This window comes from Sycon ciliatum, chromosome 9, assembly GCF_964019385.1.
Source record: "Sycon ciliatum chromosome 9, ocSycCili1.1, whole genome shotgun sequence".
Taxonomy (NCBI): Eukaryota; Metazoa; Porifera; class Calcarea; order Leucosolenida; family Sycettidae; genus Sycon; species Sycon ciliatum.
This window is the reverse complement of record NC_088651.1, coordinates 11,518,008-11,534,847: the sequence shown is the minus strand read 5'-3', so window position 1 is coordinate 11,534,847 and position 16,840 is coordinate 11,518,008. Positions and strand designations below refer to the sequence as shown.

Below are 16,840 nucleotides of genomic sequence, written 5' to 3'. Positions count from 1 at the left end.
GTGCTGCAATGCACATGCTCCGCGAATTCCCACACAATCAGTTATTTGGAATGGTCAATAATAATGGTGCTCCAGTGTGTTACGTTACCAGCCTTAGTTTTCTCCAATAGAGCTACAGCCGTGTGAATGGCACTTAGAGCAATAGGCGGTAAGAACAGAACAGAGCAATGGCAAAAGGCACATAGAGAACACACGTGTACATCTCCCTATCTTTGAAATGAAAGAATGTCCGGGCAAATCAAATACATAATACGGCGGCATAATGAGAGTCAAATGAAATAGCTATACATAAACCGCTGGCTTGTGTGTATGTAATGCAACACACACACACACACACACACACACACACACATACATGAGATGACCCATAATCAGGCACTACTGATCAATCACGAGTCCATGATGAGTCGCTTAGGGGCCCTGACCACTCATCCAGAGTGCGCTGTCTGGCTGTGTTCAGTCTTCTGTTCGGAGGCCGATATATTCCGCGCACAAGCGTACTGTTGGGATGTACTTCTTCCGCGTCATTAAAATTGGCGCTTCTCACAGCGATTTTTGAATTTATAGTCTCCACTCGAAGGGCAAAGAGATTGTCGACGGACCAAGCTTTAGTTTGTGGCCTCCCACTTTGCTGCACTTGCGGCTAAGGTCGACGTCTTCGTCAGAGTTTGAGGCGGCCCCCTCAGCACTCAACAACATGCAGAACAAGGCGCACGTTCAAATTTAGGTCATGGGACTTTGTTTCCAAGCGATCCATGCCTCCAGGTGGCGGGTGATGAAGGCAACCTAGCATTTTTCAAGCACACTGTAACGACCCTCCAGTGGGATAGGGTAAGCAGTTCAGCACCTTGTTTTCTTGGCAAGTGCTTCGCTGAACGGTTATTTGTACATCCCATTTACGTCCGACCACCCCCGCTCATGTTTCAGAGCTATTATTAAAGCTGAATTGCTGCGCTATAACCACACAAACAGTGAGATCACCTCCCTGCTCGCTACACGTGATGCTTTCTGGACTAAGCTTCGCAAGCGTGATTACCCTCCCAGGTTTCTCCACGATGCGTTCAGTGATACCCCAGCTAGCTGTCAACTCATACCTCCAGTTAGCTCTGTGCAAGCATCTGCCTCTTGCCCCACAGTTTTTGTTACTGACTATCACCCTGGCCTCCTCAGCCTTCAACGCACCCTGCAAAATTCTTTTCGCGCTAACTTTTAGGAAACCAAATTCACGATGGGTATAGGTATTTTTTACCTCCATGCCATGCCTTGCACTCAACCTCGTGTTTGTTTTCGCCTCGCAAGCAACCCCGTGTTTTGTTCACGCTTTCTTTCGCGCTAAATCGCTAAATTGCTTTTTTTCGCGCTAGTTACTCGACAGTGCTCAACGCCTGTCTGTCCAGTTCGCTGGTTATATTGAGTTCCATATTGTCATTTATCCTCATTCCTCTGATGAAGTGACTCATGTCACAGAAACCGGTCAGGTTAGAGAACCTGGAACTCTCCTTGCTTGTGAGTGTGTGGTTGTTATGTTTTAGACTTCCTGTGTAGGACCTTCGCCGCTGTTTCACACGAGATTGATGGAATGTCTACAAGATCTGCGATCGACCTAGAAAAAATAACAAATTCAGAAAGAAATCGGTTTCCTCGAAGACACGTTTTCGCATGCACGAGCCCACATACTTCTACCACGCAAGCGGCTTAGCGCATATGGTATCGCTGTTGCGCTGCTCTGCAGACATTACATGACGGCTTTGAGCAGCAAAGCCAAGTTAGCCCACGCATGCACATGTTTTATCACGGGTTCGTCATGCGGCACATGAATGAAAAATATTTTTTTCTGAAAATGGTGGATGAAAAAATGAATCTTGGGTGGCCGCTTTGCCCTGCCTCGTGTCAGCAAAGCAACTTCCTTGTAAACAATTTCTGTCATCCTGTTAGTCAAAGTGACTCAAGGTCGTGTTTTCTCCCCTCCCTCCCTCCCTTTAGACATGACACGTTGGTATCTTGTGCCACGTGACGAGGCCCCAAGGAGGGTCAAATGCATTTGCCTCTCAGTGTTGTGCTGTACTGTCTCAGTGTTGTGACACCTGTATGTTGTTGTGTGGTTGACCCGCCGGTTTGAGGCATGGGTGGTCAACTGTGTCTGTTGTATCGGTGTGTTCCCGTTTGAAGTTGCCGGGCCACCATGTGGTTGACCCGCCGGTTTGAGGCATGGGTGGTCAACTGTGTCTGTTGTATCGGTGCGTTCCCGTTTGAAGTTGCCGGGCCACCATGTGGTGGACCCGCCGGTTTGAGGCATGGGTGGTCAACTGTGTCTGTTGTATCGGTGTGTTCCCGTTTGAAGTTTCCGGGCCACCATGTGGTTGACCCGCCGGTTTGAGGCATGGGTGGTCAACCGTGTATGTTGAAGTTGCAGTACGTACATTGCTGTGACTCGCCCGATTGCTGTTGCCGGGCACCTACGCATTTATTTGCCTACTTGTGAAGATATATCTGTAGGACTCAGTGAGCAGTCATGTCTCGATGACCGATCACGATCCCCGTGACCAATCAAACAGTCACAAATCCCCGAAGAGCAGTCATAAAGTCACACACCAGTTTGAATCATGATGACCAGTCACAAACAGCCGCGACTTTCTCTGTGAGTGTGAACGGTCACAGGGTCCACGTCAAAATATTACGACTCAACTGTGGGCATTCACGCGATCAGCATACTTTTTTCCTTCACAGGTTTCAGAAGTGAGCAAGAAAGATTTCGATCAACTCTCGATCTCCACGTAGTTTACTTGTAGCTCGAGTCTGGTGTGTGTGGGCTCCTCTCCAAAACGAAGGTTGGTCGAAAATCTTGCAGGCTTCAGATAGAATCTCTTTTGAGAGGACGTTCTGGCTAGTAGATTGTGCTATTCATCATTATTAATTTTGAAGAACAAACTTCGTCGTTCAGAAAAGCTATTTCGGAATATTTTCAGTCAAGTATTTTAGTTGCATGCCGATCTTGCTAGAACGGAGACTGATTTCAACTGATCCAGCATACAAGCAGCACTCGCTTTGTGTTTTTGGAGAGGATGGGTGACAAGATTACGGAGTCAGAAGTGGACATCGTCGACGATGCAGAGACGAAAATATAATGAAGATGGAAAAGAAAATATGTTCATCTCCAAGAAGGTACTGAGTACATCAAGCACCTTCGTGTGTGTAGCTCTGTCTTTCTTGTGGAAGACTCCACAGAAAAACAATGTCCAGCTTGTTGAAACTGAAACTGCCTCTCAGTTGAAGTCGTTCAGGGAAGACATCTATTCAATACATCATTGATCCATTGTCAAGAACCATCGTAAGAAATTTTAAACCAAGTCATGTTAGCGATAAGAATGGCGAACTAGACCAGAGAAGTGTGAGTGTCTTGTTTTGACTGCAGGAAACTGTGTTTCAATATTGTGGCTCAACGTATTGCTTACGCAGTTTACTGCTTCGAACACATCTTCATTCCTACTCCCAAAATAACTCTGTAAAATGTATTGTAAAAAGGCGACGTGGAGACAATAATCTTAATGATGCAATGAATATAACTAAATGCGCACTCATATCACAACCATGGGGACGAATCATGTATTCCAGAACGTTTTCTTGTCACTTCTTGTCACAAGTGTATAAATCCTATTGTAGTTTCATCATTCTCTTTAGTCACGAATTCCATTGATAATTGTGACAAGAAAACGTTCTGGAATACATGATTCGTCCCCATGGTTGTGATATGAGTGCGCATTTAGTTATATTCATTGCATTATTAAAATGTATTGATGTAACATTATGGTACATGTACATGGTCTTTCTCGTTGTGCTGCTATAACGTGTATAAGTACATGCATACGAGTACTGTGTACCGTTTACTGTCTCCTTGTCAGTGTTTTTGGGCGATCCTCCACACCTTCATTTTTCCATTACGTATTTTCCTTCTACTTATTAACTTTATAGAAATATTCACTCACTACATTTTCTTGTGATTGCTGGTGCGAATGTACCCTGCAATGCCTGCTTGTTAGTGAGAGTGCACCAGACATGTATCGATATGTATGTCTGACGAGATGTTCTTGAACTGGCATATCAGTATCACCAAGAGTACGGTTCTTCCGTCTACGCATCTCTTCTTGGCTTGTGGATTGTTTGAAAAGAGATAAAATAATGATACAGAAATACTTGTGTCCAAGTGTCGTCATGAAAACAAGTTCTACCTCCGTAACTTTGTCCGCAAGGTCACGTGAATCTAGCTGGTAGTCCCGCTGCCAATTTGTGTGTGTGTGTGTGTGTGTGTGTGTGTGAGTGTGTGTGTGTGTGAGTAAGTGTGCGCGCTCATGTGTGAGTGTGTGGGTTTGTGTGCATGCGTGAGAAAGAGAGAGTGTGTGTGTGTGAGAGAGAGAGAGAGAGAAAGAGAGAGAATGTGTGTGTGTGTGTGAGAGAGAGAGATTTAGAGAATGAGTGTGTGTGTGTGGGGGGGGGTGGGGCGTGTGTGTGCGTGTACGCGCGTGTGCGTGTATGTGAGAAAGGGGACAGAGTGTGGGTGTGTGTGGGTGTAATGGTGTGGGCATGTGTGGATTTGGCATTTAAGTCCCCAGCTCTATTCTATACTGTATCATTCACGCTGGAACTGCTGCTGCATAGCCCCTAGTCTGAAGACTTGGCAACTTCACGCCTGCACCTGACTCTTGCGCTATGATGCACGTCGCCTATGGTACCCCTCGGAATTTCCCACCTTACTCCCCCTTATGTTCAGGCTGCCCGTTTTGGAGCCGTCAGTTGCCTGACGATCGTAGTGATACGTGAAACTCAGAGTTGTGACAAAGCTTCCAATCTCTCTTGTAATGCAGAAATACCTATATTCTGCCTGTGACTACTCACAGAGAAAGAGTGGTCGCAACTGTACATTCCGCATATAACTGTTCGCTTGGAATTATAGTGGTCACAACTGTATTCTGTGACCGCTCAAAGGGAATTATAGTTTCCACAACAAATCCTGCAGTACGAAGCACTCCGCGAGCAGTCACGAACTGTGTGCTTTACACATGTACATGCATGGTGATTTGTGACTGGTCATGGGGCATTGTGACTGGTAAACTAATTTGTGACTGGTCATGGGGAGTTTGTGACTGTTTGACTGGTCACGGGGACCGTGATTGGTCATGGGGCCTTGACTGGTCACTGAGTCCTACATATCTCTTCTGGTTTATTGCATAATTCTTGGCTCAATGTTATCCACGGTGTCGCTCGATTCAAAGTTTCGTAAATATTTATCAGACAAAATTGAAAGAAAAAAAAATATGGCAAACCCCACTTCCTTGTATTCATCTGTTTGGTGTACATGTGTCCACGTTTTGTACGTTTTGCACTCACATGCGTGTGTGTGTGTGCGTGAGAGCGTGTCTGGATAAATGTGCATATTGATGTTTTGTTTGTTTTAAGTGAAATGTGTGTATGCGTGCATGCATGTGGGTTAATGGATGATTAGCTGCGGAAGCGTATCATCCACGAGTCTATCAGTCAATGGGCGTCTACTATCACGAGTTGAATGGTGTCACAAAGCCGGATGCATATCCGATTCTTCGGGTGAATGATATGCTAGATTGTCAGGCTGCAGTTGGTTTTCGTCTTTAGATCTTGCATCTGGGTACTGGCCGATTGGGATTTTGTTAAAGTAATCCTCATAGGTTTTCAAGTTATCAAGACTGTTTCCTTTTCGTTGTGTGCCTTGTGATCATCGTTTCACATTATACACATACATGTCGACATTTAGGAAATGAATAAAGTGCAATTAGTCGCTCTTGTTGCTATAGTAAAACTTACCTTGTATCTACTTTTGAAGTATTGTAGTATCCCTGCCTGGATACTACGGAACTGTAGCTGACTCCTACATATATAGTAGAGCGTGTATTTAGTGAATCCCCGTACGGGGTCAGCTGCCCTACAAAAGCTGCTGCACTTCACTGATTTCATTAATTTTAGAAAAACAACAAAGCCGAGCAGAAGAGCTGTTCAACCTCCAGGTAGAGTACCTGAGGAAGTTTAATTAAAAGCTAATTCGTGTTAAGCACCATGCCTCCACTCGGCTACCCACAACAGTATATTTTATATAAAAAACTTGCAAATTTCGCACAATAATATTCTTCCGTTACAGGCGAAATGGCCAAAAGCAGCTCATTTCAACTTGCATGGGTAGCATACATTGCAACATTAATGTTAAGGCCATTTATTTGTGTTTGATCTGAGCTCACAAAATGACTTGTGTAGATCATTAAATCTGAATCCACGATTTTTCATTTTTCACCACTTTTATACAAAAATCCACAGGTACACCACCCGTAAATGTTTATTGATCCCAAAACAACTGTTCAATACATTCCCAATGCAATCAAAAACAGAGAAGAATCATATCAAAATTTTCTGTGGGGAGCTTATGCTACAGTCAGACCTCGCTTAACCGCAAACATCCGTTTTCCACAAAATATCCGGATAGGCGAGGGAACCGGATAACCGAACACCAGTTATGTTGGATGCACTATGCGTACTGTAAATCTGTAATCAGCTATGTTCTTCCGGATGGCGAGGGATTCGAATATAAAAGCGAAGTCTGACTGTACACGTTGATATTCTGATCCCAACGCCTCAACTCACATGTCAGCTATTATCATTTTGACGAAAAAGGAAGGGTGAAAGAACACTTTTCCACTGATTTGACTGATCATGTTGTGTGAGAAGTCACTGCAGACAAGCAGATTCAAATAAATTCAGACATTCAAGTGCATGTATATAAAAAGTCGGCATGGCAACAAAATACTTAATATAGAGATAGACGATGCCGAATGTGCACCCAGTACTAGACTCCCAACAACAGCCACAAAGTGACAATGATTCTGTGTACACGTATATACTCACAACCAACAGCCACAAAGTGACAATGATTCTATGTACACGTATATACTCACAACCAACAGCCACAAAGGGACAATGATTTTATATACACGTATATTTTGGACTCAGTAGAGCGTTCAGCCCCTATACTTATGATGTCCATCCCCTACAGAGAGTCCATTGGTCCCAAATCCACTACTATTATTATTAGAGCAATAAAAGAACTAACTCTGCCGTGACCATCATGCATCAACAAAGTCAATTGTTTTCCATTATCGATCTTCATGTCACTATCATCAGTGGATTATCGTGACTGAATTGAACAAAAACAATGATTAACATTCTACTCTCCATGCTAGAGTATAGAGTAGACACACACGCATGCAGGACGCAACACACCAAAAGACAAGAGAGTGAGTTTGGAAGAATGGGAATGTCGGGCAGAGTAGCTGGAGTCAATTGAGTGAACGTTAACGAATCGTGTGGTCGGCCTACCGAGGGCAGGAGCTGTATATGACCAAGTGGGTCGGCCTGCGCTGAGCAGGAGCGGTTTGTGACCCATGCGGGTTGGTGGGTCGGCCTGCGTTGAGCAGGAGCGGTTTATGACCCATGCGAGTTTAATAGTAGTGCGCGAGAGGCCAGTTACGGAGGGGTTCCCGCATCCATGTGTTTCAAAATATATGGAGTGGAGTGTAAGAGTAAGAAATGGGATGAGGAGGGTGGGTCAGAATTTGAAAGCTGACTGCAGGCAAGGAAACTGGAAAGACAGCAAGCTCTGTTGTGCGCACAGGAAATCTGCGCATGCGCAGAGCAAGGGCATGTGATGTCTATGATACACAGCAGTATGTAGAGAGAGCAAGATCGTGCACACACGTAAGGAGGGTCATGCAACCCGTTATAAAGGCCAACAGCGAAGCAATGGTACGTGACTGCTAACAACGGTTAACTCCTACGTTAACCGAACATTTAAATATGCATTCCACAATGTGATAAACCTTACAAGGAAGCAACAAAAACAATGTGGTAAGTAGGTGGCAAAAAAGAGGGTGAAGAAACCAGAATGTCGTTGTTGTTGTTGTTGTTGTTGTTTTATTATACTTCATCAGATTCACAGGCAAGGATGCCTTCTCACCGGCCAGGAGCCATTTCCTAGAAATGATTTTAAAAGAAATTGCATGGATGGCTAGTGATGAGGATTAACATAATATCTAGGGTATGACAGACATACATTTTATGAATTGATAGAAAATATGCCGCGTTTTGTGAAAAATTATGAGAAATTATGAGTTTAAAAAAGAGAAGAAACACATAAGAACGAGTTATGAAGCTGTTATGGTTCGTCTATACTCGGCGGACGCCGTTCACACACGCAAACTCAAGACAGTCCAGTCACCTTGAAAACCCAAGCCTTCCTTTTCACAACTCTCCGAGAACTCCCCGAGAGCAACAACCAGTACCAGATTATATCCCCAAAAGCAGAAGTATCTGTACCGTAGAACAGAGTTGGCGCGCAAAGAGTAGCATATTATCACAGTGTGGTCGTTGCCGATCTGTAGCGGCAGCCCAAATCCCATCTTGCCGGTGCGCACCATGTACGTTTCCGCTACCTGGCTGGGCTCCAACCAGGCGCAGGTGGCAGCCGGTGCTCTGTCCTGTTAAGGAGGGTCTCCTTGATTAGTCTGGGTGGCTGCGCTCAGTCGTTTCTGGCAGACCTTTGCATAGTATCCTGTCTTCCGGCAGTGGCTACAAGTGGCAGATGCTGCAGGACAGTGGTGCTTGCTCGGTGGATGTTGCTGGCCACAGTATCTACATGGGCACGCTGCTGCTCCGCTGGAGTTACTGGTACCCGCACCGCTACTGCCACTGGGAGCCTGACGAGTGTTTGGCCCAGCACCTGACTGGCCACTTGAGACACCCTGGGCACGCGCCCTGTAAGTTGAACTTGCGTATCCCACTGTCACAGGTGAGTGACCACCCAGTCCCTGCATGGCACTTTGTTCCTGCACAGTTTGAGCCGCCATGGCTATCGACTGTGCACATTCAGCTGCCGTCGCCAGAGTGGAGCCACCTTGCTCGAACACTTTCTGCCGCGTATTCGAACAGGCCAGTCCGCGGGCGAACAGGTGTACAGACACAGTCTCGATTACCTCCTCCAGCTTGGACGACGTCGTCAAATAGCAGACTCTCATCTCCTTCTGTACCCGGTGCCGGTACGCCTGAATGGACTCTCCGTGCTGCTGTGAGATAAGGCTGCAAGGCAGGAGGCACGTCTGCGTTTGCCACCGAAGCACTCAACAAACAGGGCACACAGATCGCCATACGGATCGTCGCCTGTTGGAATGGTGGCATATCGCTGCCAAAGGTAGTGCGAGGCACTTTCACTTTTTGTGTGCACTTTCACTTTCACCAAGGTTCGATGCGGCCGCCAGATATTTGTCCTTGCTTTGCTCGACGTTGTGGGGCAGAAAACCGATTTCTATCTGGCTGCGCCATGTGGAAAAAAGGTCCAGCCCGAGCTCGTGGACCAAGTCAAGTTTGCCGTAACTTTGACTTTGTTGGCCATCCTGTTCACTGCGCCAAATTGTTATGGTTCCTCTATCCTCGGCAGACGCCGTTCACAAACACAAACAAGTCACCTTGAAAACCCAAGCCTTCCTTTCCACAACTCTCCGAGAACTCCCCGAGAGCAACAACCAGTACCTGATTATATCCCCAAAATCAGAAGCATCTGTACCGTAGAACAGAGTTGGCGCGCAAAGAGTAGCAAAGAGTAGCAGGTCCTGTACACGTAGAACCTAGCGGCGGAGTACACACATGTAGCTGCACGTGCATGCGCCAAATCTCTGAAGCAGAAATGAATAGAGCTGGGTGGTAGAATGCCTACGGGGCCTACGGGGCCACGCATTCAGAACCTAGACCTGACCACAGAGAAGTCAGGATTCATTAGCAAAGAGGGCTGTACAATCAGGACATCCTTGCCGGCCTACCGGGAGTCGTTGTCTATATTGATGACATTCTCATCTATGCCCGCAACCGACAGGAACACGACGAGTGCATGGCTGCCGTACTCCGTCGTTTGAGCGAAGCCAACCTGCGCTTAAACTGGGAGAAGTGCCGTGTACGCCAGTCAGAAATCAAGTACTTGGGACACTGGCTGAGCAAGGATGGTGTGCGTCCTGACGGTGACAAGCTGCTGGCAATCCAACAGTTGCAGCTGTCGCAGACGTTGACAGATGTACGTCGTTTCCTTGGTATGGTGACGTACCTTGGTAAATTCATACCGCAGCTCTCACAGATAACTGAACCGCTGAGGAAACTGGCTCAGCGACAACCGTTCGTCGTTGATGATGAGCTGACGGCTGCATTTACCACTCTAGCAACGTTGCCTCGTTGCTAGAGTGCTTAGCGTACTTTAAGCCATCCTTGGACGTCCCAACCAAGGTAACATGTGACGCATCTCCACTTGGTCTGGGTGCTATTCTGTGGCAGCAAGACAAGAGTGGCACTTGGTTACCTGTCACCTGCGCCAGCCGTTCATTGTCCGTTGTTGAATCCCGCTATTCCCAGTTGGAGCGTGAGATGCTTGGTATCGTATTCTCTCTGACTCGATTCCGACAGTACGTCCTGGGGAGATCTGTTCAAGTTGTGACCGACCACAAGCCTCTGATCTCAATCGTCCAGAAGCCGTTTGACAAAGTACCACCACAGCTGCAGCGCTGGATGGTCGCGCTCCAGTTGGAGCGTGAGATGCTTGGTATCGTATTCTCTCTGACTCGATTCCGACAGTACGTCCTGGGGAGATCTGTTCAAGTTGTGACCGACCTCAAGCCTCTGATCTCAATTGTCCAGAAGCCGTTTGACAAAGTACCACCACAGCTGCAGCGCTGGATGGTCGCTCTCCAGTTGGAGCGTGAGATGCTTGGTATCGTATTCTCTCTGACTCGATTCCGACAGTACGTCCTGGGGAGATCTGTTCAAGTTGTGACCGACCACAAGCCTCTGATCTCAATCGTCCAGAAGCCGTTTGACAAAGTACCACCACAGCTGCAGCGCTGGATGGTCGCTCTCATGCCATACAAGTACACCTTGTCACATGCACCAGGGAAGCAGATGGTGTGCCTCACCAGAAGAAGCCCGCTCTATGGCTGAGTTCATTGGCCTGGTCTTGGAAGAGTGCCCAGTCAATATCGACGATATCGCCATGGCGACTAGTGATGACCCACCATTGCGCAGCATACAGCAGCGCGTCTTGATGCAATCATGGTGACAAGTCACACCCGCTGAAGAGCCATACTACCTTATCCGAGATCAGCTGACGACCATTGACGGCATCCTGCTATTCGGTAACCGCTGTGTAATACCAGAAGCTCTCCGACATGCCGTAATGCAGTTGGCCCATGAAGGTCATCCAGGTCGGGACATATTCAAGGATGCATTGCGACGACGAGTATGGTGGACCGGCATGTCTAAAGATGCCGACAAGTTTGCCGAGCAGTGTTCGGAGAGTTGGCGCCGTCATACAAACCCCGCACAAGAGCTGCTGCCATCAGAAATTGAAGGAGTTCGGCAGAAACTGGCGGTTGATCTGGTGTGTATCGAGGGTCAACAAGTATTATCCATCGTTGACTACGGTTCACGCTATCCGGAACTACTTCCCTTGTCAGCTACCACAACCACAGCTGTCATTGACCGGCTGGCGCCGTCATACAAACCCCGCACAAAAGCTGCTGCCATCAGAAATTGAAGGAGTTCGGCAGAAACTGGCGGTTGATCTGGTGTGTATCGAGGGTCAACAAGTATTATCCATCGTTGACTACGGTTCACGCTATCCGGAACTACTTCCCTTGTCAGCTACCACAACCACAGCTGTCATTGACCGGCTGATGGAAGTGTTCGCGAGGTTCGGCCTGCCTAGTGTGTTGGTGTCCGACAATGGCCCCCAGTTTGCCTCAGCCGAAATGGCCCAGTTCCTGCAGCGGCTGGGTATCCAGCACAATCGATCAAGCCCACGCTACCCCAGATCTAATGGCATGGTGGAACGTCTTCATCGAGTCGTCAAAGAGAGAATTCAATCTCTAGGACAGTCCCTGTCTTTGCAACGCCATTTGCAACAAGTTCTCTTTGATATTCGCAACTCAGTGCACTGAAAGCTGGGCATGTCACCCAATGAGGCTTTCTTCGGTCGCATGGTTCGCACCCGTCTACCTCACCATTCTACCCCACGCATTGTGAATGCTTCTCATCAGATTCGCACCAAAGCTGACATGGCAGTCTCGCATGATAGTCGCCGCGGTGTCCGCCAGTTGCCTTTGCTGCGTCCCGGCACAATGGTAGTCTTGCAGGATGGCTATTCCGACCCATCTACCCCTTGGCGTGTTGTGGAGCAATATGGCAGACGAGTCGGCGTCACTGATGGCAGGCGGATACTGCTCCGAAATCGGCAGCATGTGCGAGACCATGCTTCACCTGCGTCATCAACTGCCACCTCTTCTCGGTCTTTGGATCTCCAGCCAGTTCCGACGCCAGATCCTCAGCCAGCTACAGAGTCAGAAGTGAAATCCTCGGCACCTAATGCAGATGTGCCACCTGCTACGCCTACTGCTTCGTGTGAAGGAGGAGTGGAATCTGAGATTACAGAGGCTGATGCTCAGATTCATCCCGAGTCCAGTGACCAATCACGTCATCAATCACCCCTACCAAGGCCCGATGCCCAGTCTGGCTCGCTCTATCGCGAGGGCTATGTAACCCGCGCTGGCCGCACTGTCAAGCTCACTGAGAGAGCTGCTGGTGCGTTGATGTAATATCTCCATTTTGATTGACCATGTTGCATAACTAGGCCAATTTGCGATTTAGTTGCTGGTTTGGTTTGTTTTGTTTGTATCGTGGTACAGGTTTGATGTATCTTCAGTGAGTTGACCCGTCAGTGTCAGGGTGTATCGAATTTGTTGCTTTGAATTGATTCTTGCTCGTTTCCTCTGCGATTTTATTGTTCTTTTCTTGTCTGCAATTTTCTCCTTTTTTCTTTTTTCCTTGTTTTTCTCTCCTTTTTTCTCAAACAGGTTTGCATTTGCAGACAATTTTTTTTCCTTAGGGAAGGGGGGTAATGTGGTAGTCATGCATTGTACATCACGGTTGTAGTACTGATGTGCTCAGTCATGGTAACAGTGCATTGCGTAATGTTCTTGGCCATATGCTGCTGTTGAGCTGGGTTTACAGATGAAGAATCTGAGAGACACAATGGCTAGTTGTCTATTCTTTCTGTGTGCTTAGTCTGGTTTCTTGCATGCCTACACAGCTGTTGTTGTGCCTGACCTTGAAGTTGTTGCTGCTGATGTGTTGTTAGGCTCCGATATTGTGGCAGCGTCGGGTGGTCTTCAGCTGTGGTACGATGAGAGTACCCTATCCGCCGTCAGGTTTGGTGCGATGCCATCTGCTGCACCTGCTACCATCGGTTCGGTCAGTCAGTCTGCTACCACTCCTGTCCATCCAACAAAACACGTCACCACTGAGTACACGGCCGACGGTGTGACATTCGGCGCTGATGACGGTACAGTGACTTGGAATGGCTTGGTTCTGTGCCAGAACTCTGCAGCCTAGAGAGTGTGTGTGTGGGCAGGAGTGTGCTTACCGCCATATTGCCAGGTGTGTCTTTACCACCATAATAACCAAGAATAAGAGCAATTCCATTATTCCCTGTACTTGCCCATGATGAGAAGGGAACGAAAATGTTCGGTTACCAAATAGGCTTACTTGACTGTGTGGATTGCGTCGGTGCTAACACCTTTCCTTTCGAAGAATAAGAGCGGTCAGGTTTCACATAGAAAAGAGCAACAGTTTAGATCAATCGGACAGTTATAATCTTATCAACACGATAACTGCTTCAACTAGAGTCATGTCGCACTCTGCCACGGCGTTGGATTTAGTCATTTCTCCTTCCGACAAAGTAGTGTCCTGTGAAGTCATTGCGATCGATGTCAGCGATCATGCTGCTATCTTGAGTCATCTCTTCGGCCCCAAATCCAAAAATGTCAAGGCACCTTCGAAGAATAGATTGGACGCAGTTCAGTTCCGATCTTCAGACCTTCGGCATTAACAGTTTTACATGCAACAGGAGTGATTGCGACTCGATGGTGGAAGAATAGCACACAAAGCTGAAGGCAGTCCTCGACCTCCATGCCCCGGAAAGACTGTCGTAGTAGGAAAAAAATAATTTCCTGAATTGCAAAGGAAGGCTGTAGTGGGTTAGAGCATACTGTATCAGATTGTGGCGCACTGAACCAAATGCATTCTTCAAATCTATCTACGCAATGCAAATTTGGCGTTTTGTCGTCTTTGCATCACGCATCGCCTCATAACAAAGTGATGTATGCTCTAAGCACCCAGCCTTTGCAGGCATAAATCCTTTCTCGTTGTCACCATCGAAGAACTTATTGCCTGGTGTAGTATCCCTGCTTTACAGTTTACACATGACTAGTACTAGTAGTAGTACATGTATTTTGCATGACTCTTATTGTTTAGAAGCATACAGTACTTCCTACATTTACGATTGTTCTTCCATGATCCTTGCATGGCGCCACTACACACTGGAGAGTAGCTAGACCAACACTAATTATCAGTAGTCGTCATTGTTCCAAATACAATACTTGTGCCACTATGTTTCATTTGCAAGAGGTCCTTGTGCAGTTGTATGGACTTATCTTCACTGCGATATCAGTTTCATGCTCCAATGCTTCCTTTGTAGCACTGAGGCGCGCTGCGAGTAATCAATGGCATTTCCAGATTGCTTGCTACACTATCACATACATTCTTTAGCTGTTTTGCTGCCTGCTGCTTGTTTCCCGCAATAGACACCAGCTGTAGCTTCCTAGCTGGCCCCCTTGCCAACGGCCTTGTTAGATTCTGTATAAGTTCTCTAGTTTGCATCTCATACGGAAGAAGAGAGATCAGAGAGAGGGCAAGTTCACTTTCACTTTGATATAAGATAACCTCCAGGCCGTGCCAGAGTAAGTTCAGATACGTTAGTTGACTGACTGTGGGTAGTAGCCTCCTAGCCTTAGACCACGCACGTTACACCTAGCATATGCATATGAGGCGCTTTGCAACTAAGGTGAAAAAGATCTTCCCGGACGTGTTTGCTAGAACAATCGGTCGGAATTTCGAAGGATCATCAGACACCTCCCCCTTGGCCAGGAGTGTGATACACGCTACCTGCCACTACCTTGGAATGATCTTGATCTCCCAAACCCGCCAAAAGATGGTGAAAGAATGGATTGAAGGGAGGGACAAAGCTTCCAAACTATGTAAGGTATCTTGTCCGGACCCGGTGCAGAGGTGTTGCGACACTTCTTCAAAACATTCTGAAATTCAGTCCATGTAGGGGTTCCCTCATCGACTGGGTGGGTGCAATCCCGGGGCTTCCCTGCACTGGGGCAGGATTCGTACGAAGTGGCATGATCCTGATCTGCATATGTGTGTTGGAAGTACTCAAAGCAGGTAGTGTCAGAGAAAGTGGGTTTGACATGGTTGGTTGAAACAATTTCTTTCCGAAGGCATATGGGTCCTTGAGAAAGGCATCCTGGTCCCTCTTGTTCCGGGATCGATTGTCGTACATCTTTTGTTGTTTCAAAAGACGCTTGATTTGTTTTCCAATTGAAAAATACTCATTTCTGAGCGCTGCAGGTACTTCGTCCGGGTTTTTGATCTTACGAAATTGGCGCTTTAAATCACGCCTGTGAGCCCGGAGTTTTTCCACTGCACGGTTTTTATTTGCATTCTTGTGTTTTGGTGGAGGTGGTGGTGGTTTCTGGTCGAAAAACCAGTGAATGAAGTTCTCTAGTTTGTCCAGAGTCTCTTCGATGTAAGTGTTTTTTGAGGTATGAGGTTGGGAAATGTTGAGTGAGATGGATCTTCAACTGAGCGTTTATTGTGTGCCATGCCTTGGTGTTTTTGGCTGACGGTAGCAGTAGGGACTGCCGGACTTCTACCTTGTCCATGTCCCATTGATTCAGGACATGAGGTAAAGACTCATTATGATAGGGAGTGGATTCGTGCGGGATTGTTCGCAATTCATCTCCAGGAGTCATTGTCTGACCTACAGATGGGCTGAAGTGCATTGAATCAATCATAGAAGTCGTCCGACCATCCCCGCTACTGCCGTCTGCTTTGGCTGAGGTGGTTGAAAGTGATTTGTAGACCGGGCAGGTCTGTAGATGTCGTGGCAAGTTTTGTTTCCATTTGAGTTTTCTCAAACAGTGTGGACATGTTGTTTCCCGGTCTGATGTGCAATGGTTGGTGTACTTGCCTCTAAAGTCATTGGAGTCTCGTGTGGTGGTGATGCAGAGACTGCTGACACAGCTCCAGCCTGCGATGCTGCCAATGTTTTGCATTTGTTAGTCCGCATATGCCATGCAAGGTTATGTTCTTGTTTGATGGTGGTGCGTTATTTCGGACATGTATGATGTTCACCTGTGTCATGCCGTGTACTGGAGTGCTTCCGCTGGCTTGAGGTCAAACCCAACGGATCGTCATATGGCACAGCAGAATCGTCCAGGGACACAGAGTGTTTGTGTGGTGCGTGCGTAGTGTCTAGGGCTTCATCCTCCTCCCCCTTTCAGAGAGAGAGAGAGAGAGAGAGAGAGAGAGAGAGAGCGAGAGAGAGAGAGAAGAGAGAGAGAGAGAGAGAGAGAGAGAGAAAGAGAAAGAAAGAGAGAGAGAGAGAGAGAGAGAGAGAGAGAGAGAGAGAGAGAGAGAGAGAGAGAGAGAGAGAGAGAGAGAGAGAGGGAGAGAGAGAGATAGAGAGAGAAAGAGAGAGATAGAGAGAGAGAAAGAGAGATAGAGAGAGAGCGGTAGTGAAGCAGATTAGTTCATCCTAGTTGAGGGTACTGCCTAACTGAAAGGCCAGGCATAGCGATTTGAAAGTGGAGCGCTTTCTTTCGAGGCGTGC

The 16,840-nt window shown here is 47.2% G+C and overlaps 1 protein-coding gene across 1 annotated transcript in view; it reads right to left on the bottom strand.

The window, feature by feature from the left end:
• The window catches only part of LOC135824255 (uncharacterized), a 371,974-nt gene that overhangs the window by 132,962 nt on the left and 222,172 nt on the right, over positions 1-16,840 (bottom strand). The window contains exon 9 of the mRNA XM_065336986.1: positions 6,661-6,747. Within this exon, the coding sequence (XP_065193058.1) occupies positions 6,661-6,747 (87 nt within the window). The remainder of the gene's footprint in view (positions 1-6,660; positions 6,748-16,840) is intronic.